The following is a 27,218-nucleotide window of genomic DNA, read 5'->3' as shown; positions in this document are numbered from 1 at the left end:
GAATAGACGCGTGACAAGGTTCATTCGTCTACAACAGCAACACACGCTAAATGACTATGCTAAACTTGCCACAGCTTTGAAATTAGAATTCAGTGCTTCTGCGGCTCGCAACACTATAGCTCACTGGCTAACACCGTTAAACAAGCTCGTAACGAACACCCAGTGAAACAGGCATGGAAGACGAACACTCACTGAAACAGGAATGGAAGACCTGTTACCTTTTAAACAAATGTTCCTGTCGTACATGTAATCTACCTTCATTACCTACTTGGGCCCTGCCGCCCACGTTGGCTTGTCTATCTTACAACTCAGAGAGCTTGCAAGCACAGCTTTTGAGGCATCAAAAGTTCACAAATGGTAAGAGCCGGTAGGCTCGGTAGGATAACTGGTCCCTTTGAGCACCAGTACCAATACCAGCGACAGTCAGTCCAGCTACAATCAGTAAGAAGGTTAGAGACCTAACCAATCAAATTACCCTTGACGATGCAGCAGACGTTGACATAGGAGTCACTCAGAGTGCAACACGTGGAAGGGAATCTCCAGTGCACTCTTCCAATGGTTAACACACGTCACTAATAAATAGAATCCTCCATTCAGGAGGAAAATTATTAGAATCATTAACCACGATCACACCACGTACGACTGGTCCAATACTTAAAGAGTACTTCCGTCATGAGGTTAACTCCTCCGTGGATAACATAGCTATGGCTGGTAGTAAAAACTACTACAGACTCCCTTGACACCAATTCTGACTGACGTCCAGGCATTGACCTGAAAATTACCTGACTACGTCAGACTCATTCTGAACCAGTTGTAAATCTTGCCAGGATACTTGGTTTTCTTCCTTTGACATGTGCTCTGTAAGCATAAACGCACATGCACAACGGAACATCCAATTAGGATTTATGCTAGGATCACTTAAGGGTATGAGCAAAATACCAGCCTAAGTAAAGTTGAACATTTACTTCTAGGCCTTTGACTCTACAGCACTCACCAGTTTTCTTCCCAGAAGTCCATAGGGCATCCCTGTAGACTGCCTAAAACTAGTGCCTTACAGCTGCAAACTTATCATATAGTTATCAACTTAGGATAGTGCCTAAACAACACACCAAGTAGGAAAACCCTAGATATGGCATTAGAGACAATGCCATGATAGTCATTTTGCCAGAACATTGGACGTATATAGAATATAGTCCAATTCGATGATTTTTGAGTGAGAACTATTTTTTGTATATCTTTTGTTAATGCTTTCATTCCTTTTCGGTTCAGTTCCTTTGACACTTAGGAAGTGATAGAGCCATAAACAAAGTCCCCATAAAACCAACACTTAGTGCCACAATGCCGCTCATTGGGGAATGAATGTAATTATATGTATTTCATGAGTGTGTGTGCGTTGTTAACATCTGCCTAAGTTACTGCCCAGATCTTCCAGCCTGGACGACGACCAGAAGACGGGTCCGGAACGTCGACCCCAAATCCGGACACCCACGGCCCATCCCTGTGGCGGCATGCCCCGCTGTCAGAGAGCCTACCAAGGTAAACCACCAGAGGGAGAGGGGGGGACCGCAATGGCGATCACCAACCAGGACATCCCCTGGCCCTCCCTGGGGTACTTTGCAGCTTCCAGGGAACCAAACCAAGGTACATAACTAGAAGGGACCGCAACGGCGATCACCAACCGGACATCAACTGCCATCCTTGTGGTGGACTGCTCCGCTTTCAGAGAAGCCTACCAAGTTCAACCACCAGAGGGGACTACAACGATGATCTACAAACAGGACATCACGTGTTCATGATTTTATTTTGATTTGTAACTTACAGGACAAACAAGATCCAAACCACCAGGGGGTGTATGTCATGACGTTGCCCTCGTTGGGTATAGCAAGCCCCATCCCCCTCTCCCTGCCTCCCCCTTGCCTCCTTCAACTAGGCTTCTGTGGTCAGAGAGAGGTCCGGAGAAAGTATAAAAGATCGGTGAAGAATCCAGCTACGAACTGGTCCATTTGTTACAACTTGGGGAAGCTCATGGGAGACGGTGTGGCCACATTACCATAACGCTGTTTCTATAATAGCCTCAGATATGAGGTTTACATCTAATTGTTGTATAAGATGAATGAGTGAGTATGATACTGTTTGTAAAATTGTGTAATATGATTTTGGACTGTTTAGTGAAGGAAAATACAATTCCCTTTTGATTTGAACTAAATCAGAGAACCACCAATGAGTCCACGTCAGGCCTCCTGGGACAGCCCCTTTTCTGCCATTCCAAATAAAACCCAACTTTGAGAAATTATCACCAGACCATGTTTTTCTCCATTAGGAGAGGACGAAGGTTGTAGACCATTGCTGAATCTTTTAACCATACCACGTGGTTAAACTCTTAGACTATCGATAAGACAGAATAAGAACAAGTCTTTGACATTAATTACTAGTCTGCAGCTTGGAATTCGGTATCATTGAACGCGAAGAACGACAACCACCGAAACACACTGAGCGTAAATATATATATTTATTGCATATGTTCCCGAATGGAGTGAGCGTTCATGTGCAAAGGATTAGCATTTCAATTGTTATAATTATCACTCTCTAGTGACTTCTTAGTCGACCCTCACTTCCCCTTTTGTCTAACAAGCCGCCATGCCGGTTTAGCCCACTAGGGCACATTCTCCTATCATTTCTTGTAACCATATTTACTTTGTTTGTTTGTTTATGCATTTCTGTGAATTACTTAGTTAGTAATAAATAAATGATTTAAGACAATTGATGTATGGATGACTCAGTAAAGACGGGGTTTGTGCAGATAACCAACAATTTACGACGTTTGGAATGAGACTAACGTGAGGTAAAGTAAATAATAAATTAATTCGAAGACTAATTGATCAGATAAAATATCTGAAAAGTTATTTTAGGAAATGATAACTTTGTAATCTGAATATTTTACCTTGGTGCCCCGACTTCCTAGTTAATTACGGTTACATGATTAATCAGTTGATCGCGTAATACTAATTACAGAGAATCTTTGATAAAAACTATAAGTCTTCAATTTAATGATAGTAAAGACACGGCACAACCCTTGTACTAGAAAACACAATTATGTTCACCAACTACCTCTGTCAAATGAATAATATGCCTTGGTGATAATAAGGTAGACATTTCTGGAGCAACCTTGGTAGATGAACTCACACAGCGGGCATATATTCATGATATCGGCTCAAACTTATTTAGGAGCCCATGCGGGAGGGCACTACTGAGCCACTGGTGTGAGGACTAGCTCATCCCTACCTCCCTTCTCCTACCTCTAACTTCACTGATGATGGCTTCCAATGAGTTTTCTGCTGTTTATACACTATGCATCGCTCCTTCTCACTCCAGGGTGGAGGAGTGGGGCGAGGGATGAGAGGGAAACAGAAACGAGGGGTTCTCCCCCCTTCTCTCTCTCCCTCCTTGTTCGTTCTTTCTCTCCCTCCCTCGCTATTGTATTTTAATGTAGAGGGGCCTTACCATGAGTCCCATACATTATCCCCTAATACAGTTCATGTTGAGCTGGGTCATAGGTCATTAAGACAAATACTTGGTTGTCTACCTCTTCCTCCATGCACAGCAACGCTGCACAGCATTCATTAATCACACACACACACATTTCAAGATAATGCTCAGAGGCAGCAGCATAGCCACATGGCCAGTCTTACGGAGTAGGATGAAGGGGGGGAGAGAGAGAGAGATGGACGGAGGGAGAGAGAAGGAGGCGGAGAGACAGAGAGGGAAAGTAGCACAGACAGCCACACGGCCAGCCTGACAGAGTGGGATGGAAGGGGAGAGAAATGGAGGGAGGGAGACAGACGGGTGGAGTGGGGCACAGGCACACGGCCAGTGTGACAAAGTGAGAGAGTGAGAGAGAGAGAGAGACAGAGGGAGAGACATACAGGGGCCCTCCAGCTAGAGAAGCCACTAGACCTTGCTCTCCTCCTCATTCTCCTCGCTTTCCTTTACCTCTCTCCCTTCCTCGTCCACTTCCTGCTATGCTAGAGGCCACTGTACTATACCTACTACCCACTCCTTAACATATTTGTCTCTTCCTTGCCCTCCTCTCTAGCCCACTGTGCTATACCTGCTAGAGTCCTGCATGGGGTCGGATACCCACGGTTCAGCTGGCGGATGGAATTTAACAAATTATTTCAACCTGAGGGTTGGCTCGCGGTTCAAAACAATTATATTTCTGGTTGGAAATGTTTTATATCAAGGTACAAATTTTGTTTTACAAACCCAGGACCTTGTTGTGTTGTGAATTCCATTCTGTGAGAGGTTATCTAGACATAGTAGGCTACCAGCCACACATACAGCGAGTGGGTGTTGAGCAGGGAACTGTCCATTATTTGTGTGGTGAAATAGAAAATAAAAAGGTTATGATGGGGGTATACACCATCATGGAAACAGGTGCTGCACGAGTGAAATCCCCGGTTTTGGAGTGGAGAAGGACAACAATCTGGTAGATGGATAGGCGACACAGTCTGCAAAAATTGCAAGCAGGTATTTGTTTACGACAGCAGGAAGACAGCAGGAAGACAGCAGGAAGACAGCCACTTCTCCCATGATTAATGTAGGCTTTCGTTCAAGTGATGAATGGACTTTTCTTTTGATAATTACATTGGCCTATGTCTTTATTGTTTAAGTAGGCCTACTTGTAGGTTAATACAGGCTTTTGTTTATTTAGACCATACGCATACCATATAAAGTTTAAACCGATGCGTCTGGTAAAAGTTAAGTATACCCTACTAAAGAAATGTATTTTTGAAGCCTATACTCGACTCTGGGAATTGTTTATTTAAATTTCCATTCCACTATTTGATTATCTAAACAATATTGAACGTAAAGGTCTTGTTTTGTAATGTCGGCTATAAGCTTTCATTACGTAACAAGGCAATTGTTTTTCCAAAGTAATATGAGTTGTCAATGTGCCGCATCGCAGTGTGATGATGAAACTATACTGTTGTTAATTCATGGCATGGTTTCCTTTTATCCAAATGTTGCATAGACATGTGGACAAATTAATTACTGCAGGGAAGGGGAATAATAGCCTACTACTCGAGTCATAAAAACAATTCAATAATTTGATCTACCTGTGGCTATGGAACTCTGTTCCCAGTCCATCCAGCCGTGCTGATCCAGTTTCCGCTGTTCTGCCTGCGGCCATGGAACCCTTACCTGTTCACTGGATGTGCTACCTTGTCCAGGATCTGCTGTTGTAACCGCTCTTTTTCTCTCTCTCTCCCACGCTACCCGACCTGCAGTCTCGACCTCTGAATGCCTCGGCGACCTCTGAATTCTCGGCTATTAAAAGCCAACTGACATTTACTCCTGAGGTGCTGAACTACTGCATCCTCCATAACCACTGTGATCATTATCTGACCCTGCAGGTCATCTAGAAACGTTTGAACGTTTTGATGAACGATCTGGCCTTAATGGCCATGTACTTTCATAATCTCCACCCGGCACAGCCAGAAGAGGAATGGTTTTCCCTAGCCACTGTGCTTCTACATCTGCATGGCTTGCTCTTTGGGGTTTTAGACTGGGTATCTGTATAAGCACTCTGACAACTGATGATGTAAAAAAAAAAAGGCTTCATAAAAGACATGATCGATTGACCTTATTTGGTCGGTAACGGATCGGCTCTCAGAACAATTCTATGCGGGTGAGGTCGGGCTGCAGAGAGGAATCTGTAATGATGTCGGTTATCGGGAGGGACCTGGAATTGATGTGGCCGGTGCTGGGCGGGTGTGGCTCCGAAAACCTGACCTATGCAGGAGTCCAATATCTGCTACATCCACTCTTCTCCTCCCTCCTCATTTCCTCTCCCACTCAACCTAGTACTATGCTTCTCTATCTATCTGTCACCCACTCCCCAATGTCCTCCTCCTCCTCTTTTTCCTCCCTCACTATACCCGTCACCAGCTCTCCTCCTCCATCCCTCCCTCCCTCCTCTCCTCTCCTCTCCTCTGCTGGGGCCAGCGGTGTAAGTCAGTCTTTTAATGGCCTGTTTTCAGCTGGGAACGCCACGATTAGGAGAGTGACAGGGGAAATCTGAAGTAAGAATGGATTAGTGCGAGAGAGAGAGAGCAAGAAAGAGACAGAGAGAGTGAAAGAGGGGGACTTAAGTCCAGATTGCTTGTTTTCCTGAGACAGCTGAATATAAAATTGCACCTTCTCAGTCTATACCATCCAATCTGCTCAGCCTTATTATCTTATATATATATATATAAAGCACAGTGTGTATGTGTCTGTGCTACAGCGTGTACTAGTGTGTGTGTGTGTGTGTGTGTGTGCGCATGTGTGTGTGTGAGTCCGTGCGCTAGCTACAGTATGTGCTCAGTGTTAGCCTCCTAAGTGCGTGTGCTTAGTTTTTAATCTGAAATCCATAGCTGTCTGTATAGCTGTGTCTGTGGGTGATCGGAGAGGATCTCACCTCTATTTGCCATTCAGACCTGTCATGGTGGGGTTAAAACATACACAGGAGGATGACAGCTAGATAACACCCCAGTCATCAGCTTATACCTTCAACAACCATCAGTCATCCTGGAGAAGCCAGACAGACCAGGAGGATTTGGGTAAAGATGTTACCGTCTCTCTTTCTGTTTCCCTTTCTGTTTCTGACTCTCTTTCTCTGTGTCTCTTTCTCTCTCTCCCTCCCTGTGTGTGTCTCTCTCTCCCTCCCTGTGTGTGTCTCTCTCTCCCTCCCTGTGTGTGTCTCTCTCTCCCTCCCTGTGTGTGTCTCTCTGTCTCTCCCTGTGTGTCTCTCTCTCTCCCTGTGTGTGTCTCTATCTCTCTCTCCCTGTGTGTGTCTCTCTCTCTCCCTGTGTGTGTCTCTTTGTCTCTCTCCCTGTGTGTCTCTTTCTCTCTCTCCCTGTGTGTGTGTCTCTCTCTCCCTGTGTGTGTGTCTCTCTCTCTCCCTGTGTGTGTGTCTCTCTCTCTCCCTGTGTGTGTCTCTCTCTCTCCCTGTGTGTGTCTCTATCTCTCTCTCCCTGTGTGTGTCTCTCTCTCTCCCTGTGTGTGTCTCTTTGTCTCTCTCCCTGTGTGTCTCTTTCTCTCTCCCTGTGTGTCTCTTTCTCTCTCTCCCTGTGTGTGTGTCTCTCTCTCCCTGTGTGTGTCTCTCTCTCTCCCTGTGTGTGTGTCTCTCTCTCTCCCTGTGTGTCTCTTTCTCTCTCTCCCTGTGTGTCTCTATCTCTCTCTCTCCCTGTGTGTGTCTCTCTCTCTCCCTGTGTGTGTCTCTTTGTATCTCTCCCTGTGTGTCTCTTTCTCTCTCTCCCTGTGTGTGTGTCTCTCTCTCCCTGTGTGTGTCTCTCTCTCTCCCTGTGTGTGTGTCTCTCTCTCTCCCTGTGTGTGTCTCTTTCTCTCTCTCCCTGTGTGTGTCTCTCTCTCTCTCCCTGTGTGTGTGTCTCTCTCTCCCTGTTGTGTCTCTCTCCCTGTGTGTGTGTGTCTCTCTCTCCCTGTGTGTGTGTCTCTCTCTCCCTGTGTGTGTGTCTCTCTCTCCCTGTGTGTGTGTCTCTCTCTCCCTGTGTGTGTGTCTCTCTCTCTCCCTGTGTGTGTCTCTCTCTCTCCCTGTGTGTGTCTCTCTCTCTCCCTCTCTGCGTGTGTCTCTCTCTCTCCCTGTGTGTGTCTCTCTCTCTCCCTGTGTGTGTCTCTCTCTCTCTGCGTCTCTCTCTCTCTCCCTGTGTGTGTCTCTCTCCCTCTCTGCATGTGTCTCTCTCTCTCCCTGTGTGTCTCTCTCTCTCCCTCTTTGCATGTGTCTCTCTCTCTCCCTGTGTGTCTCGCTCTCTCCCTCTCTGCATGTGTCTCTCTCTCTCCCTCTCTGCATGTGTGTCTCTCTCTCTCTCCCTGTGTGTGTCTCTCTCTCTCTCCCTGTGTGTCTCTCTCTCTCCCTCTCTGCATGTGTCTCTCTCCCTCCCTCTCTGCATGTGTCTCTCTCTCTCCCTCCCTCTCTGCATGTGTCTCTCTCTCTCCCTCCCTCTCTGCATGTGTCTCTCTCTCTCCCTCCCTCTCTGCATGTGTCTCTCTCTCTCCCTCTCTGCATGTGTCTCTCTCTCTCCCTCTCTGCATGTGTCTCTCTCTCTCCCTCTCTGCATGTGTCTCTCTCTCTCCCTCTCTGCATGTGTCTCTCCCTCTCTGCATGTCTCTCTCCCTCTCTGCATGTCTCTCTCCCTCTCTGCATGTGTCTCTCTCTCTCCCTCTCTGCATGTGTCTCTCTCTCTCCCTCTCTGCATGTGTCTCTCTCTCTCCCTCTCTGCATGTGTCTCTCTCTCTCCCTCTCTGCATGTGTCTCTCTCTCCCTCCCTGTGTGTCTCTCTCTCCCTCCCTGTGTGTGTCTTTCTCTCCCCCTCTGCATGTGTCTCTCTCTCTCCCTCCCTGTGTGTGTCTCTCTCTCCCTCCCTGTGTGTGTCTCTCTCCCTCCCTGCGTGTGTCTTTCTCTCCCTCTCTGCATGTGTCTCTCTCTCCCTCCCTGTGTGTGTCTCTCTCTCCCTCCCTGTGTGTGTCTCTCTCTCCCTCCCTGTGTGTGTCTCTCTCTCTCCCTCCCTGTGTGTGTCTCTCTCTCTCCCTCCCTGTGTGTGTCTCTCTCTCCCGCCCTGTGTGTGTCTCTCTCTCCCTCCCTGTGTGTGTCTCTCTCTCCCTCCCTGTGTGTGTCTTTCTCTCCCTCTCTGCATGTGTCTCTCGTTTTTACTTTCTCCCCCCTCTCTCCACCAGACTGAAAAAGAATGAGTGAAACAAAGATGGACAATTAAGCCTCTGACAGTTGATGAGGTGGCCACTGAAAGGTCATGTGGCTTCATATAGGGCAATGATAGACAGAGCTTACTGTGTGACACACACACACACACGGCTCAACTCACTGGGATCCTAATCACACCAACACTTAAAGTGTCTAGATCCTACTGAGAGCCATTCAAATCAGCTTACTCTTTTTACAGTGAATTTGAAGCACTCTGACATAATGTAAAAATCCTTCCTCTGAGCTGGTGGAATACGATCATAAAAGAGACCCGTAACAAAGACTGCCTCTCAATATCCAAGCCCTCACTGAATATCCAAGCCCTCACTGAATGTCCAAGCCCTCACTGAATGTCCAAGCCCTCACTGAATGTCCAAGCCCTCACTGAATGTCCAAGCCCTCACTGAATGTCCAAGCCCTCACTGAATATCCAAGCCCTCACTGAATATCCAAGCCCTCACTGAATATCCAAGCCCTCACTGAATATCCAAGCCCTCACTGAATATCCAAGCCCTCACTGAATATCCAAGCCCTCACTGAATATCCAAGCCCTCACTGAATATCCAAGCCCTCACTGAATATCCAAGCCCTCACTGAATATCCAAGCCCTCACTGAATATCCAAGCCCTCACTGAATATCCAAGCCCTCACTGCACACAGAAGAAGTGCACGCCGTAGGAGTGTTGTTGAAACCAAGAGGCCTGTGCCAAAGTGGGTGCTAAAATATGACTGATAACTGATTTAATAGTCACAGAACCAAGCAGATAATTCAGATTTTTCTCAAGGCAAGGACATTCATATCTGTCAGTCAAATGAAACACAGCGTGTTTTTGTGCATGTTAGGAATGGTAAAAGTCCCCCGTAACCACAGATCTAAGACCAGATTACCTTCCCCCAATCCCAACCTTAACTATCAGGGATGAAAAATAACCCTGGACCATTGCTTAGAGAATACTTCTACCATCTGGCTTCTAAGCCCAGCACAGCCTAGCCCACTCCCCAATGTTGGAGGAGTAACCTTGCCACAGCACTACACAGCACTACGGTGGACTTCATGAGGAAACAGGCTGGGCACAGCCCCCATCCTCATCAACGGGGCCACGGAGATGGTCAAAAACATCAAGTACCTCGTCGTACACATCTGAGGAGCTGAAACGGTCAAACCACACAGACACTGTGGTGAAAAAGGCACGAGGCTGTGGAAATTCGACCAGCCACAGTGTTCTACAGGAGCACCATCGAGAGACATACTGTCGGGCTGCATCGCTACCGATATGTACATACCTACCTCAATTAACTCGTACCCCAAAACATTGACTAAGTACTGATGCCCTGTGTATATAGCCAAGTTACCGTTACTTATTCCTCATGCTATTATTTTTCTATTGTTTTTCTTTTTTCTCTCTCTGCATTGTTGGGAAGGCCCCCGTAAGTAAGCATTTCACTGTTAGTCTACACATGTTGTTTACCAAGCCTGTGACGTAACATTTGATTGATTTGAGCAAGGCACGGCAACACCACCGCCGCTGACCGCAAGGCGCTACAGAGAGTGGTACGCTCTGCAGAACGCACCACTGGGTGCACACCGCCTTCCCTTCAGGACACCTACAGATGTCGCAGAAAGGCCCAGAAGATCATCAGGGAACTCAGCCACCCGAGCCACGGCCTGTTCTCCATGCTTCCATCACTCAGACGTGGGCAGTACAGTAGCATCATGGCAAAAACAGACTTGCCAATAGCTTCTACCCTCAGACCATCAAGCTGCTGAATAGCCACCACGAGTCAGCTACCTGCTCCCCCCTGTACCCCTCCTGTCCCCTCCCATCACTTCCTGATGGCCACTGATGTTTAGTGACCTGAGGGGATATCTGTTCCCTGAGCGCAAGAGAGAGGAAGAGAAAGAGATGGAGCACAGCAGGAGACCAAGAGAAAGAGGGGGGGGGGGTAGAGAGAGGGTGGAGAACACAATACGAATGAGCAAGAGATAGGGGGAGTACAGCAGGGGGTGGCGTCAAAATGTTATGAAGACAGGCACTGCACGACAGGCTGGTTTGTGGTGGTTGACTGGTTGATTATCACGGCAGCAAGGTTAAGTGTTCTTATAGTCTGGAAGGTGTCTCTCTCCGCTCCGCGAGGACAAAAGCAAGTTACCGAGACGCCTGGCTAATTCTCGGCTAAGCCCTCTCAGGGTCATACAGCAGTCTATTATCCAGACTATGACCTTACTGGCAGCTCAAACATTCTAGACATCTGAAAACACTAATCTATGAAAATAGTCAGGGGTAAGAGTGAAGGGAATCTAGACAATGCAGTCATATTAGTATCAAAAGTGCACTCGACCCTGTGCGCAAATGAAGGTTTTCAAGAACCCTCTGCTCCGATTTGACACCTGCTACTGTGCTGCTGCTCTGAATGGAACTCTGCTATTCCTGTGACTTTCCTACCACAGTGACATCTGTATGCTCATTTCTACTTCTGAATATTTCATAAAGTGGTACTCCATCTCGTCACGTCTCATGGTTCTAAGCAGAGCCCCCTGCATGAGTTTATGAAATAGAATTTTACTGGTACTAGTACTTTTGGTAGGAAAGCTCTGGTTTAGTGTAGTTGCAAACAATTTGGATTAGCTTTGGCTATTGTAATAAATACCACAGTATATAGATTGTGAAACACACAACGTATGATTTCAAAAACACACAACACGTTGGCTATTCGACTAAATACAATAAATGACAGCATAGCAACAATGTACCCATTACAGAACCCGGCAAGCATCTAAGCAAACAGGAGACGCAACAGAAATGAGCTGCCGGAGACTGCAGTTCAATACGTCCGCACTCTAATTGTCTGTGTTTCCATTCCACCTGCTGTCTCATTTAAATGTGTCTCAGGTAGCCTCCCCTCCGACTGCCACAACTGCTTTCTACATCAATCTGGAAACTCATTTGCACACGTTCTATTGATCTACTCCCCCCCCCCCCCCCCCCCCCCCCATTTTTTTTTTTTAAATGCGTTGGGGGAAAGAAGGCCAATCTAAACTCTAGATTAAAAGCTTCATTAAATGTGAAAATTGGTCAGGGAATATAGAACATCTGTCTCTGGCCCTGCATCACAAACTCCAAGGTTAACAAACAACAATTTACGGCTTTGAGATGCAGCCAAACCCGAGACGGCTCGCCATACCACTAAGCTCGCAGTCTTCACAAAGACAACAAGAGTTTGCCAGGCTTAAAAGAAACTTAAAAAGTGACTGCAGGCGTGTCTGGATCATTTAAAACAATGGAATAAGGTGTGTGGGTGTGTGCGCGTGCGTGTGTAAGCTGTGACCTTGGTGCAGCTTTGTGAAGATTTGGCACCAGTACCAGGTATTGTTTTAACTGTCTCCTGGTTAGATGTGTTTGTAGTGTTGTTTATAGAGTGCTGTCAACACAAACTACCCCGAAAAGCTGTTCCCTGGAACAAACCACACTCTACCCAGAGAAGCTGTTCCCTGGAACAAACCACACTCTACCCAGAGAAGCTGTTCCCTGTACAAACCACACTCTACCCAGAGAAGCTGTTCCCTGGAACAAACCACACTCTACCCAGAGAAGCTGTTCCCTGTACAAACCACACTCTACCCAGAGAAGCTGTTCCCTGGAACAAACCACACTCTACCCAGAGAACCTGCTCCCTGTATAAACCACACTCTGCCCAGAGAACCTGCTCCCTGTATAAACCACACTCTGCCCAGAGAACCTGCTCCCTGTACAAACCACACTCTACCCAGAGAACCTGCTCCCTGTACAAACCACACTCTACCCAGAGAACCTGCTCCCTGTACAAACCACACTCTACCCAGAGAACCTGCTCCCTGTACAAACCACACTCTACCCAGAGAACCTGCTCCCTGTACAAACCACACTCTACCCAGAGAACCTGCTCCCTGTACAAACCACACTCTACCCAGAGAAGCTGTTCCCTGGAACAAACCACACTCTACTCGGAAACCTACTCGGTAAAAAACAAAATAATTAGAGAATAAAGTTGTATTGGGCCTGTCTTACATTTGGTGTGTGTGACTGCAGACTTGCCCAGTCAGAGTGGGTCTGTCTTACCTTTAGGATGTCCTGGGTCTGTGAACTCGTACTTTCCCATCCCCACCGTCCTCAGCATCTGCAGCCCATTGGGCCCTCTAGGACCATCCTGATTGGCTACTGGAGTAGGAGGAACTAGCCGCGCCAACTGCCCATTGGTCAGAGGCAGGGCATGGGGCTGTATGAGAGGGTGAGTTGGGTGAGAGTGGTGAGGAGGGGGGTGAGGCGTCAGATGACCGTTCCCCATCATTCTGTGGTTTTGTTGGTTGGGGTGAGCTCCCCTGGGACCACCTGAGGGGGTAGAGAGGGGCGAGGAGAAGACAGGGGGCTGGGCCAAGGGATAGGGTGGCTGGTAGGGCATTTTGAGCACCATGGCGGGGGGTTGGTGGGCAGTGGAGTGCGGGGGTAGCTGGAAGTGGGCTGTCATGAGCGGGTGGGGGTGGAGGGGCATGGGTGACTGGATGGAGGGAGTCAGACCTATAATAGGGCACTGGACAGTGACACTGTGGCTGAAGGAGGGGGGCTGGAGGGGGTAGGAGTGGGGCAGGAGACTGGACTTGGTCACTGCTGCTCCAGAAGGTACCCATGGAGGACCTGGAGAGAGCGAGCGAGAGCGAGAGAGCGAGAGAGAGAGAGAGAGAGAGAGAGAGAGAGGAAGAGAGGAAGAGAGAGAGAGGAAGAGAGAGAGGTAGAGAGCGTGAAGGGAGAGAGAGGGGGAAGAAGATAGGGGAGGAAGAGAGCGTGAAGAGAGCGAGAGAGAGAGAGAGGAAGAGAGAGAGAGGAAGAGAGAGAGAGAGGAAGAGAGAGGAAGAGAGAGAGCGTGAAGGGAGAGAGGAAGAGAGAGAGCGTGAAGGGAGGACGGAGAGAGAGAGAACACGAGGGTGAGATAGGGAGGAGGGAGAGAGTTTAGATTATTATTACATAACCTCATCATTTACTTGATCCTTTTAGATAGCTGAACAAATTGCACAACAAATTACTTTTCATACACCACAGTTCAAAAGTTTGGGGTCACTCAGAAATGTCCTTGTTTTTGAAAGAAAAGCAAATGTTTTTGTACATTAAAATAGCCTCAAATTGATCAGAAATACAGTGTAGACATTGTTAATGTTGTAAATGACTATTGTAGCTGGAAATGGCAGATTTTTATGGAATATCAACATTGGCGTACAGAGGCCCATTATCAGCAACCATCACTCCTGTGTTCCAATGGCACATTGTGTTAGCTAATCCAAAACCATTTTGCAATTATGTTAGCACTCTGAAAACTGTTCTGATTAAAGAAGCAATAAAACTGTCCTTCTTTAGACTGGTTGAGTATCTGGAGCATCAGCATTTGTGGGTTCAATTACAGGCTCAAAATGGCAAGAAACAAATAACTTTATTTTGAAACTCGTCACTTTATTCTTGTTCTGAGAAATGAAGGCTATTCCATGCGAGAAATTGCCAAGAAACTGAAGATCTCGTACAACGCTGTGTACTACTCCTTTCACAGAACAGAGCAAACTGTCTCTAACCAGAATAGAAAGAGGAGTGGGAGGCCCCGGTGAACAACTGAGCAAGACAAGTACATTAGTGTCTAGTTTGAGAAACAGACGCTTCACAAGTCCTCAACTGGCAGCTTCATTAAATAGTACCTGCAAAACACCAGACTCAACGTCAACAGTGAGGAGGTGACTCCAGGATGCTGGCCTTCTAGGCAGAGTTGCAAAGAAAAAGCCCCATCTCAGTCTGGCCAATAAAAAGAAAAGATTAAGATGGGCAAAAGAACACAGACACTGGAAAGAGGAACTCTGTCTAGAAGGCCAGCATCCCGAAGTCGCCTCTTCACTGTTGACGTTGAAACTGGTGTTTTGTGGGTACTATTTAATGATGTTATTTTAAATGGACAAACAAATGTGCTTTTCTTTCAAAAACAAGGCAATTTATAAGTGACCCCAAACCTTTGAACGGTAGTGTATATAGGGGCCCTACAGTTAACATATTGACCATATACACTGAGTGTACGAAACATTAAGAACACCTGCTCTTTCCATGGCATAGACTGACCAGGTGAATCCAGGTGAAAACTATGATCCCTTATTGATGTCACTTGTTACATCCACTTCAATCAGTCTAGATAAAGGTGAGGAGACAGGTTAAAGAAGGATATTTTTTCTACCTCGAGACATGGATTGTCTATGTGTGCCATTTGGAGGAAAATGTTTTTATACATCAGTTGAGCTAAAAGTTCATCAGAGAACACACACAGGAGAGAAGCCTTACGCCTACTATCACTGTAGGAAGAGAATCTCTCAACCGAGCCACTTAAAAAGACACCAAGGTATACGTAAAGGAGAGAAGCCTTACTACTGCTCTCAATGTAGGAAGAGTCTATCAACCGAGCCACTTAAAAAGACACCAAGGTATACATAAAGGAGAGAAGCCTTACTACTGCTCTCACTGTAGAACCGAGCCACTTATAAAGACACCAATGTATACATAAAAGAGAGAAGCCTTACTACTGCTCTCACTGTAGAAAGTGTCTCTCAATCGAGCCACTTAAAAAGACACCAAGGTATACATAAAGGAGAGAAGCCTTACTACTGCTCTGATTGTAGAAAGAGTTTCTCTCAACAGCGCAACTTAAAAACATACCAATGTATACATTGAGGAGGGAAGCCTCAAGTTCTCTCAGACCAGCTAAGATAAAAGCATAGCACATTCTATTGTAATCCTATTGTTTCTCAGTGAGAGAACTGTGCAGAGGAAAAGGAGCGTTATAGAATGTCATCCTCTCTTTACCGATCAGTGTGCACCTCGTCAGTTTTTGTCTGGTAATGTCTGTCGTTATATGTCGGATCCCAGTAAGACTAGCTGTCGCCTTTGTCATCCGCTAATGAGGATCCTAATAAATGAAATAAATGGGCAAGGCAAAATATTTAAGTGCCTTTGAACGGAGTATGGTAGTAGGTGCCAGGCGCACTGGTTTGGGTCAAGAACAGCAACCCTGCTGAGTTTCACGCTCAGCAGTTTCCTGTGTGTATCAAGAATGGTCCACCACCCAAAGGACATCCAACCAACTTGACCCAACTGTGGGAAGCATTGGAGTCAACATGGGCCAGCATTCATGTGGAACGCCTTCAACACCATGCCCCGACGAATTGAGGCTGCAACTCAACACGTTATTAGGAACGTGTCCTAGATTATGTATACACTCTGTGTATATACACAGTATGCCTACAGGGAACACGTTCAGTCCATGGTATTAGTGATGAGCTCCGTTTACCATGTAGCTAGCTAAGTATGTATTTACAGTATTTTCTACTCTGACGCATACGAGAGCGAGAATGTGCTAGACTGGAAGAAGAGAACATCTCAGTACATTATGGTCATCCATCCTCAGGCCAACTATCTCAGCACTATACCACTTTATTCCTACTGTTCTCAACTTGAGCCCTAAACTTGATTAAAACCAGAGAGAGAGAGAGAGAAATCCGATATAATATTATTATGCTCCTATAGTTTTGGCCTGAGTAGTAGGATTTCAACGAGGTGCCAGAATTGATTACAGCCTGATATGCATCTTCTCCTCCCTGTTCTCCATCTTGAGTTATTAAAGCGTTCCTGTACATTTTCTGAACTACAATCAGTCTTTGGACTAAAATATATAATGAAGTGACAAGACGGAACTCATTAGCGATGGCTAACATGCACTCACATTTGCGAGTCCTCTTGCGGCAGAGCTAATGAAAGGTTTAAGAAGGGAAATGTAATTGCATTAACATTAAATGGATCCCTTCTCCTGATTGCTCTCTTGTACCCCATCATTTAAATGTGTGAGCATTAAATATTGGTTGTTTCATAAGTGCTCCTTGGTCCTTTTATAAGATTTCTATTTCAATTTGGTGAATTGCTCAATCAACCTCTAATTGTTAACATAGCGACTGAGGCAACGCTTCAGAAATCAAAGCCCTTCTTTCTCACAAGCGAAAAGTTTACTTTTCCAGACAGAAACTTCTTTAAAACAACCAACTGCAGAGAAGTTCCTATTCAAACCATTGATTCACTCTGGCAGTTGGTGGGGAAGTTTCTCGCGACTCAGTTCAGTGAAGTGCGGAGCTAGTTTCATTGTGGATGCCAGACGTTCACACACACACACACGCACACACTTGGTTTGAGTGCCATATGCAGCAGCATGGGTGACATCTCACTCTGTGGTTGAGGCTGGTGTGTGTTTGTTTCTTACGCCACCAGACTGTGTGTATGTGTGTGTGTGTGTGTGTGTGTGTGTGTGTGTGTCAGTCCGTGCTTGTAGGCAAAGCCTCAGTCGTCTGGCCACATTACTAATACCACAGGGCTTCATGGACCATTCAGCCACCTCTATACCCCACACAGCAGGGTCCCTGAGGACAGTGTGTGTGTGTGTGTGTGTGTGTGTGTGTACACGCGTCCCTCTATACCCTCCCAGCAGGGTGTTTAGGGGATAGAGAGCACTGCTCTGAACCCCAACCTCCAGAAGAGGAACACGATAGGAACATTGTCCTCAGTGATGAGTTGAAGAAACTAGCCAAAGCTTTTGGTCAAAGCCACTGTGGTGGCAAAGACCCTCAGACAAGAGCAGAGAGTACTTACTTATTAGTTTGAGAAACTAGACATTTAGAAATGGCAGAGGCATATCTCAAATAGAAAACAGTAGAAAATATATTTCCATTAAGTAGGTCTTAGTGATGTTTTTGAGAAACTAGATATTTAGTAGTAGCAAAGCCTACATTGGCAGCCTCAGCTGACAAGAGTTAAAATACTTTTTTCCATGAAAAGGGTATTATTTCTCTGCGTGTACACAATCAGCGTCTTAGCTGTGACAGGTTAATTTTTGGAAATCTTTATTGAGACTGCGTCAATTAGTTAACAGATCATTTGTCGAGTAGGTAACATAGAGATACAGTACGACGGATATGGGAATACTGACTACTCAAGAAGTAGACAGTATTCATGGATTCATTGCTATAATACCATACAATACATATTGTACTTCATATTGATGTATACACAGTGTAGTATATAATCAGTGTTACTTGAATATACAGTATTCATTGCATTGGTCGCTATAGTATTAGGAACGTGGAAACTGGATATTTGTTATGGAAGTATACCATATTCATTGCGTTTCTTGAATACATCGTTGGATACAGCTTTCATAGTGTCTATAGTATATTAATCGTGGAGGTGCCAATGGAGCAAGTGCAGTGGCTGTATCATTGTGTATTGTTCTTAAATTAGATCCATTCTCCGTGAGCAGGAGGCAGAGGCCAGCAGAGCAGCGTAACAGAGGGAAATTGACTGCTGCAGGGCACAGCCATTCTGGGTTCACTTTACTACTATAGGTTCTCAACTTCTACAGCTCCTAAATTTAACCCATTATTGTCATTGTCATTTATACTCGTGAAATATCAACCTCAGAGAGATGATTTCTTTAAAATCAGAAAATATTACAATAATACAGACTATGATTGCTATAACTAGTATTGCGTGCAGGTGTTTGTGTGGTGTGTGCCGCGTATTGTGTGTGTTCATACGCGTGTATACACGTGTGTGTGTGTGTGTGTGTCAGTACCTATGGGTTCACAGTCTCTGTGCTGTTGTTTGGCAGGAGGTTCATCAGTCTCCCAGGGTGTGAGCTGGTTGATGGGTGTCTGTCCCCACCTCACCCCTGGAGCTAACAGCAGACCTGGAGCCTGGCTCTCCCTCTCCCCTGGAGACACACCAGATACCTGGGAGAGAGAGGAGAGAGAACAACACATTAGAAAAACAGCAAGACAAAACTAGCTCTGACACCTAGATATCAGAGTGAGAGTGAGTGAGTGAGTGATTGAGAGAGAGAGAGAGAGATGAACAAATCAGTTTATCGGCCTTCAACTGACACAGGAGATAGACAAGAGCTTAGAAAACCACAAAAATAAACATCAGGTCTGATACACACGTAAGAGATCGAGATATAGAGAAGAGATGATCGGTCTGTTACATGAAAAGGTTGACTTGTTTGTCAGCAAGCTTTGCAGACATAGATGATCAGGAGAGCAACTGCACTAACTGGTGACTGATGTAGATTATAGTTCCATAAAAGACAGACATCAACATCCACATCCGAGTGACGTTCTATAGGTCCTTACTGTGTGAGACCACACACCTATTCAACTATTCATTAAACCATTCAATTATACCTTGCAGTGTGCAATCAACAGGCAATTAAACGTTTGTATGGTTTTGAATTTCTCCAGATCAGGACATGGGCGCTTATTAAAATTGTGTCTAGCTGTTACTAATCATGAAGCATAATTGACCTGTAAATATGGTCGATTAGAATGAAATGTGGAGGGGGGGTGGGATATTTCACTTCGGGGGGAAGGGGGAAATTAATGACTCCGACTGGATTATATCCATCTTCAACAAACAATAAAATATTGAGACACCTAAGTCTGATGTGTACATACACAACAAATACACTGCTCAAAAAAATAAAGGGAACACTAAAATAACACTTCCTAGATCTGAATGAATGAAATATTCTTATTACATTTTTCTTTACATAGTTGAATGTGCTGACAACAAAATCACACAAAAATTATCAATGGAAATCACATTTATCAACCCATGGAGGTCTGGATTTGGAGTCACACTCAAAATTAAAGTGGAAAACCACACTACAGGCTGATCCAACTTTGATGTAATGTCCTTAAAACATGTCAAAATTAGGCTCAGTAGTGTGTGTGGCCTCCACGTGCCTGTATGACCTCCCTACAACGCCTGGGCATGCTCCTGATGAGGTGGCGGATAGTCTCCTGAGGGATCTCCTCCCAGACCGGGACTAAAGCATCCGCCAACTCCTGGACAGTCTGTGGTGCAACGTGGCGTTGGTGGATGGAGCGAGACATGATGTCCCAGATGTGCTCAATTGGATTCAGGTCTGGGGAACGGGCGGGCCAGTCCATAGCATCAATGCCTTCCTCTTGCAGGAACTGCTGATTCACTCCAGCCACATGAGGTCTAGCATTATCTTGCATTAGGAGGAACCCAGGGCCAACCGCACCAGCATATGGTCTCACAAGGTGTCTGAGGATCTCATCTCGGTACCTAATGGCAGTCAGGCTACCTCTGGCGAGCACATGGAGGCGCAAAGAAATGCCACCCCACACCATGACTGACCCACCGCCAAACCGGTCATGCTGGAGGATGTTGCAGGCATCAGAACGTTCTCCACGGCGTCTCCAGACTCTGTCACGTCTGTCACGTGCTCAGTGTGATCTTGCTTTCATCTGTGAAGAGCACAGGGCGCCAGTGGCGAATTTGCCAATCTTGGTGTTCTCTGGCAAATGCCAAACGTCCTGCACGGTGTTGGGCTGTAAGCACAACCCCCACCTGTGGACGTCGGGCTCTCATACCACCCTCATGGAGTCTGTTTCTGACCGTTTGAGCAGACATATGCACATTTGTGGCCTGCTGGAGGTCATTTTGCAGGACTCTGGCAGTGCTCCTCCTGCTCCTCCTTGCACAAAGGTGGAGGTAGCGGTCCTGCTGCTGGGTTGTTGCCCTCCTACGGCCTCCTCCACGTCTCCTGATGTACTGGCCTGTCTCCTGGTAGCGCCTCCATGCTCTGGACACTATGCTGACAGACACAGCAAACCTTCTTGCCACAGCTCGCATTGATGTGCCATCCTGGATGAGCTGCACTACCTGAGCCACTTGTGTGGGTTGTAGACTCCGTCTCATGCTACCACTAGAGTGAAAGCACCGCCAGCATTCAAAAGTGACCAAAACATCAGCCAGGAAGCATAGGAACTGAGAAGTGGTCTATGGTCACCACCTGCAGAACCACTCCTTTATTGGTGGTGTCTTGCTAATTGCCTATAATTTCCACCGGTTGTCTATTCCGTTTGCACAACAGCATGTGAAATATATTGTCGATCAGTGTTGCTTCCTAAGTGGACAGTTTGATTTCACAGAAGTGTGATTGACTTGGAGTTACATTGTGTTGTTGAAGTGTTCCCTTTATTTTTTTGAACATTGTACAATACAATAGTGAGAAATGTTATCAGAACAGCACAGCCTGATGGAAACACTGGGTGAACCACCATCAGACCCTACAGCAACACACGTCAACCACCATCAGACCCTACAGCAACACATGCGCGAGCACACACACAGCACAGAAGTATTGGCACTCTATATCCAGTTGTATGTGGAGGTTTAAGAGCGAGGCTAGAGTACACCCTGATTCTCCAGCTAACCACAGCCTGGCTTTTACATTAAAGAGATTCTTCTGTACTTTTGTATAATTTTTTTTTACCAGTAGTTCTGAACGTAGCACTCATGAGCAAAAAGTGGTCCCCAAAAATGGAGGACTACGTCACATAGTCCGCCACAGTGGATGTGTCATACTAACCATTTAACCTAGCAGTCAAACACAGAAATGGTTCCAATCTTTTTTCCACCATTCATTTGTTCACATAGTGAATTTTACAAACACTTCAAATGAAGTATTTGTTTGGTGCAGCCTTACCTTGGCGTGACCTTTTGATAACCATGTAATTCTCTCTCGGCCAAGGTGACTTTTAGCAATATATTCACCTCAATTTAGTTTTAAAAAAAGGGAAATACTAATTAGCAACAGAGAAGACCTCTTGCACGTCATCGCTAGCCGACACTAGCCGATCCATGTGCTGTATTGAAATGCATTGAATAAAGTGTGGAACTTCTTCCGCCCCCTTTCTCCGTCTTAGCTAGCCAATGACTACTTTAGCTAGCTAGTTAGCAGAGCAGTAGATCAAAATGTATTTTCTATTACTTGTTTGTGCAATATGTCGACTTGGGTGTTTATTTCAGACCTTATGGCATTTTTCAAGGATGAGCATTAAAAAGGGGAGAGAAGACCACTAGAAGTCTGGCCATGTGGAGAAGTGCAACTGTAGTGAAGGGTAACATACTGTTTTGGTCAAGGCCAGCATGAGGGATAAACGTTTATCCTGAGTCGGTGAGTGTAGCTATTAAGTTCAGTTTGAGCATCTTAGCAATACAATGTGTTCTATACAGCTGTTAACATTCGACAAGGAAAGAGACACTTAATCAATTATATAATTAACCAGATTACCCCGGATACCAGACTTAGATGAGTGATAACTCAGTTCTAGAAAGTTGTCATTGATGAGAATGAATCTAAAAATCTATTGACATTCAGAATTGACTTTGTTTATACATCCAGCCTGTATTGTAGTTTCATGACCAGAGACACATTTTCAAAGGCACAGTAGTTTTTTTTATTCGGAGTGGTACATGCATTCACACAGTCATGATTTATAGGATCCTTCCCCCTGTATGATTGATATGGCAAGTGATGAAATCCCAAGTTATCAATTAAAAGTTTATGGAAAAACTGCACTTGTCTTCATGTGAAAATGTGTTATTAAATATTCTAAAGCTGTCATGTCATCAATCAAATCAAACTTTATTTACAGTATACAGCACATTTCTTACAACAAATGCATTTCATGGTGTTCAAAGTTTCATGAATTGAAAGGCATGTGGCACTTAACATCCTTCCTGTTGGCAGGTCTCTATAGGTGACCAGGGGATTCTCTCTACCACATGGGAATGCCTCCGTGGAGCTCATCAGTGTAGCCATGCAGCCTATTTTGGCAGTTCACAATATCTGCCGTACAGATGTGGAATTCGAGTGGCGTAAGCCCAACCAGGTGCAGACAGTGGAAAACCTGTACCCGGCTGAAGACTACAACCCTCTGTCCCGAGAGCCCACAGAGGAGGATCTTCAGTGGCTAAGGAACAGACTCTGGGACAAGTACAGTGGAATGGCAAGTCTCCTTGAACCTGAGCCAGAACAACCGCTACCCTCCCCGTCATCCCTGTCTGTACCGGACATTGTTATAAGAACAAGGGCACCTGGGGCATGCAGGCATCCTGGCTGGCAGGCAACAGTTGGACACCACACCAACCCCAACTGGCACACCATGAGAAGAGGGAGGTTGACGGCCAGAAATTACAGAGCAGCGGTTAAGGCCAAGCGCGTTACTCAGTCGCTGCTAAAAGGGTCCTCAGATCAGTCGTTGGATGGGGTGTCTGTAAAGTGGGGCACAGATAACGAAGAGGAGGGCATCAAGGCATTCAAAATGGCTACAGCAGGCTTTCCCAAGTTCAGTCCTGGGGACCCCAAGTGGTACATGTTTTGGTTTTTGCCCGAGCACTACACAGCTGATTCAAATAATCACCAAGCTTTGATGATTTTAATCAGCTGTGTAGTGCCAGGGCAAAAAAACTAAACGTGCACCCCATGGGGTTCCCAGGACAGAGTTTGGGAAAAGCTTTGCTAAAGAGATGGATGTGCAGGAGTCAGGGCTTTGGGTCACGGGGTCTGGGATCCTGGATGCCTCACCGGATGGTCTGGTGGGTACCACACCAGTGGTAGAAGTCAAGTGTCCCTATGGTGCAACGGACCTATACCATTGAAGAGGCAGTGAAGTCGAAGGATTTCTGTATCGAGGAGGGAGGGTCTTACCGCCTCCGTGAAGACAATTCTTAGTGGCACCAGGTCCAAGGTCAGCTCCACATTACTGGAAGGGACACCTGCTTCTTTATTGCGTGGACCACCAAAGCCTCCATCACCATCCAACGTGATGACCTCTGACAGACTCATATTGCTCTTCCTGTCAGTACCTGTTTTCAGGGAAAAAAATATTTCATAGTTCATACACACAGACTAGGTTCCCAGAGTCCCAAGTTTTGTTCAAAGCAGCCAACTAAAGTAATGTAGTTAAGTTCATCATGGGAACAGTTGGGAATTTAAATCTGTGATGTTCAAATTATTTATTACCCCCCCGTGTCTTACTTGCTGAAGGCCCCAGTCCATCCCTGCTTGTACCTGATATTGTTGAAAAGCAAGTGAACAATGAATAAAGATCATACACAAACAATATAACCTATTCTAGGAGCCTATTACATTCAGGTTTTGCTCAAAGCAGCCAACTTAAGTTAAATCACAAAGGCTGTTCTTAGTGCATCTCCTCACATTTCCATTCAGTAATAAAACACAATTCACATTGCATTTTTATCATGGGCACAGTGGGAATTTTTATCTGTGCTGTTTAAATGATGTCTTACCCCCAGAGTGAGAGAGAGTACGTCACTTCCAGCAGATCACCTGGCTGAGGGTGGCATTGATCATACACTGCTGTTGGCGGGGTGAACCTGACGTTCCGCATGTAACATCTAAAGCATGGGGAGAATGGGACCTAAAGTCAATTTCAAAGCATCTACAAATTCAACGTTTTACACAATATTGTATCATATTTGATGAGTTACTGACCTGTCAGTCCACAGGCTCGATGGGCTGTAGTCTCGCACTCAGCTCACACTGGCACATGATGTCTATGCACTGGATGGCCTGAGGGCTCCTGTTGGACTGGAAAACAAAGTGACATTTAGTCAGTGGTGGGTATTTTCAATGCCGTATCAACATCTTTATCTGGACAGAAAATGCCTTGTTTGTCATAAGACAAACCCACCTTGGACAATGTGACAAGTGGTCTCTCAGCAGTCTGGATCTTCCTCTTCTGCCATGTTGGATGAGCTACCTTTTCTGTTAAATACAGGGCCATTTCTCTTTCCCAACAGAAAATGGAAGCTTCCGACCTGAGCAATGTCACTGGGTTTCCAGTATGCCCATCTGACAAAAAAAGCTACTTTTACTAGCTAGCTAGATTACTAAAATGGTAACATTTATTTAAATACAATAACCCACAGACTTGACTATAGTAATGGTAAAATAGACTGGGCTTTGGTCTATCTGCACATCTAAAACCCTACTATGTGGATGGGACATTTCTGCTGGGATGGAGAAATCATCTCTAATGCTCATCTAGATGATGAGGACAGTCGAGGGTACTATTTGCCTGAAAAGGTGAAGAACTGCTATGAGCTACGTGACTGTACCTATGCATCTAATTCTCAAGAGGAAAGTTAAAACCCTCAGCCGTGAGGTCACTGAGGAGAATCGACAATGGTAGGGACAAATTTATATGCAGGGATTATACATAAGGATCCCTGGGCACTGGCCAGCAGACCTTGATTTCTACTTGACCAGGTAACATTCAGGTCCTGAATCTGTGGCATGCGATGTATGTAAAGGCAAAATGTCACTGCTGTGTCTGGCTAGCTTCGCACATTGTCTACTAGCCCAGTCTGAAAAGTACTAGCTGCGGGCTAGCTTAATTTCATTTGATTAGTCATGTACAACAGATGCACTCGTGGAACAAAACAGTTTGTGTTTTGGATGGGGAAAACATTGAGCCCACAAGTTTTTTGTTAGCTATCTAACTTTAGCTAAAGTAGCTAACTAGCCAACCAAGTTGCCTAACTAGCTAGCCCACCAGGCAATATTTAGCTAGCTAGCTAATTAACGTTAAGCTAACCGTTCAGGTAGTCAGACTTTTCTAAGTGGTGACATGCTAGCTAACCAACTAACTTATCCTTGCCAGCCAGCTAGCTAAATATCCCTTCCCTGGTGGGCTAACGCTAGCTAACATATCACTGTGTAAAGAAGCATGACTACACAAACCACGAGCTAACGTTCACTAGCTAGCTCACTAAAGAATTGTCAATAAAAATGTCACAAGTCATTATGCTAGCCCATACAGGTTTTATTTTTTACTTGTAAGGAAGGTAATGTGCGTTGTACACATAAGTACACTCAGTGGTTATCTAGCTTTCATAAGCACCTAGCTAACCACAGATCTTTGACTAGGAAACAGGGCTTACCTTATCACATGGCTCCAGCGACGCCTCTTTGGCGGGAAGAAAAGAAAATGCACGTGTGCTTTATCGAGAAATACACAACATCAATCATTTACAAGAAACTAAAAAGGCTATAATATCTACTTACTAGGTTACTTGCTGATGAGAGTTTGCATGGAGAAATGTGGAGTTTTTTTCACACCCTGTGCCTCGAGTGACAAGATGTGTAGTTCTGTATGACAGCCACATTAGTGGCTAATTAGCATTTCCTTTTGGGGGGGGGGGGCAATTACAGGCGAATAGATTGATAAAAGTTACCTTGTCCGAGAGAGATCTGCGCGGTTATCAAAACGCCACGCCAGGGTAAGCCTAAACAAAACACAGACCTTATATGAAGTGTTTCTAAAATCCCCTATGTAAAAATGAATGGTGGAAAAATTATTGGAACCATTTCCGAGTTTTACCGCTAGGTTTTATGAAAAGACTCGTATTGTGGTACTCAATATGTGCACCTTGTCATATCGCTCTCGTTATGTCCATTGAGCTCCATGATTATGCATGTATGAACTACACATTGACACATCCAGCCCCAAGCGGGAGGTTTAAAAAAAATACTTTGTTAGTAGCCAAAGTACCGGAGAATGTCTTTAATAGAAAAGGCCTGATCACCAGCCCTCCCTAACATACACCACGCTGTTAACACCCTATCCCCTGGACTTGGTGAAAAACATTGCAATTCAATATTCACTCAGTGGACAGTTTATTAGGTACATCCATCTACAGTGCATTCAGAAAGTATTCACACCCCTTGACTTTTTCAAAATCTGTTGTGTTACAGCCTGAATTTAAAAAATATACTATATTGAGATGTTGTGTCACTGGCCTAAACACAATACCGCATAATGTCAAAGTGGAATTATGTTTTTAGAAATGTTACAAATTAATAAAAATTGAAAAGCAGACTGAATATCCCTTTTGAGCATGATGAAGTTATTAATTAGGCTTTGGATGGTATATCAATAAACCCAGTCAATACAAAGATACAGGAGTTTTCCTAACTCAGTTGTTGGCGACGAAGGAGAACAGTCAGGGATTTCAACATGAGGCCAATTCTGATTTTAAAACATTTACAGTGTTTAATGGCTGTGATAGGAGAAAACTGATGATGGAACAACAACATTGTAGTTACTACACAATACCAACCTAAATGACAGAGTGAAAAGAAGGAATTCTGTACAGAAAAAAATATTCCAAAACACGCATCCTGCACCTCAGGGGTGTAGATATTTCTATTTCATTTCCAATGAATGCGCACATTTTGTTTTACTTTGTCATTACGAGGTAATGTGTAATAGGTGAGAAAAAAATCTATTTCATCCATTTTTAATTCAGGCTGTAAGACAACAAAATGTGGAATAAGTCAAGGGGTATGAATACTTTCTGTAGGCATTGTAGTCAGACCACACTTTGCCTCCAGAGCCTGAATTCTTCAGGCATGGAAATGTGGCTCAATTGGTATCAAGACCTAATGTGTGCCAGGAAATCAGTCATTCTCCTTGGACCGCTCATCAACGAGCTGTTTTCGCCCACAAAACTGCCGCTGA

At 45.2% G+C, this 27,218-nt stretch overlaps 1 protein-coding gene across 3 annotated transcripts in view; it reads right to left on the bottom strand.

The window, feature by feature from the left end:
* Nucleotides 1–27,218, bottom strand: part of LOC109900394 (kelch-like protein 29) — a 289,438-nt gene that overhangs the window by 86,862 nt on the left and 175,358 nt on the right. For all 3 annotated transcript variants that reach the window (XR_004211945.1, XM_031837522.1, XM_031837523.1), the window contains exons 4-5: nt 18,431–18,587; nt 12,856–13,428 (exon numbers count right to left, since the gene is read on the bottom strand). Coding sequence is in view for 2 of the 3 variants with exons in the window: in XM_031837522.1 (XP_031693382.1) it covers nt 12,856–13,428; nt 18,431–18,587 (730 nt within the window). In the remaining variant the exon portion in view is untranslated. The remainder of the gene's footprint in view (nt 1–12,855; nt 13,429–18,430; nt 18,588–27,218) is intronic.

The sequence above is a fragment of the Oncorhynchus kisutch genome, linkage group LG12 (assembly GCF_002021735.2).
Source record: "Oncorhynchus kisutch isolate 150728-3 linkage group LG12, Okis_V2, whole genome shotgun sequence".
NCBI lineage: Eukaryota > Metazoa > Chordata > Actinopteri > Salmoniformes > Salmonidae > Oncorhynchus > Oncorhynchus kisutch.
The sequence above is the reverse complement of the archived record's forward strand: the minus strand, read 5'-3'. Positions and strand labels throughout refer to the sequence as shown.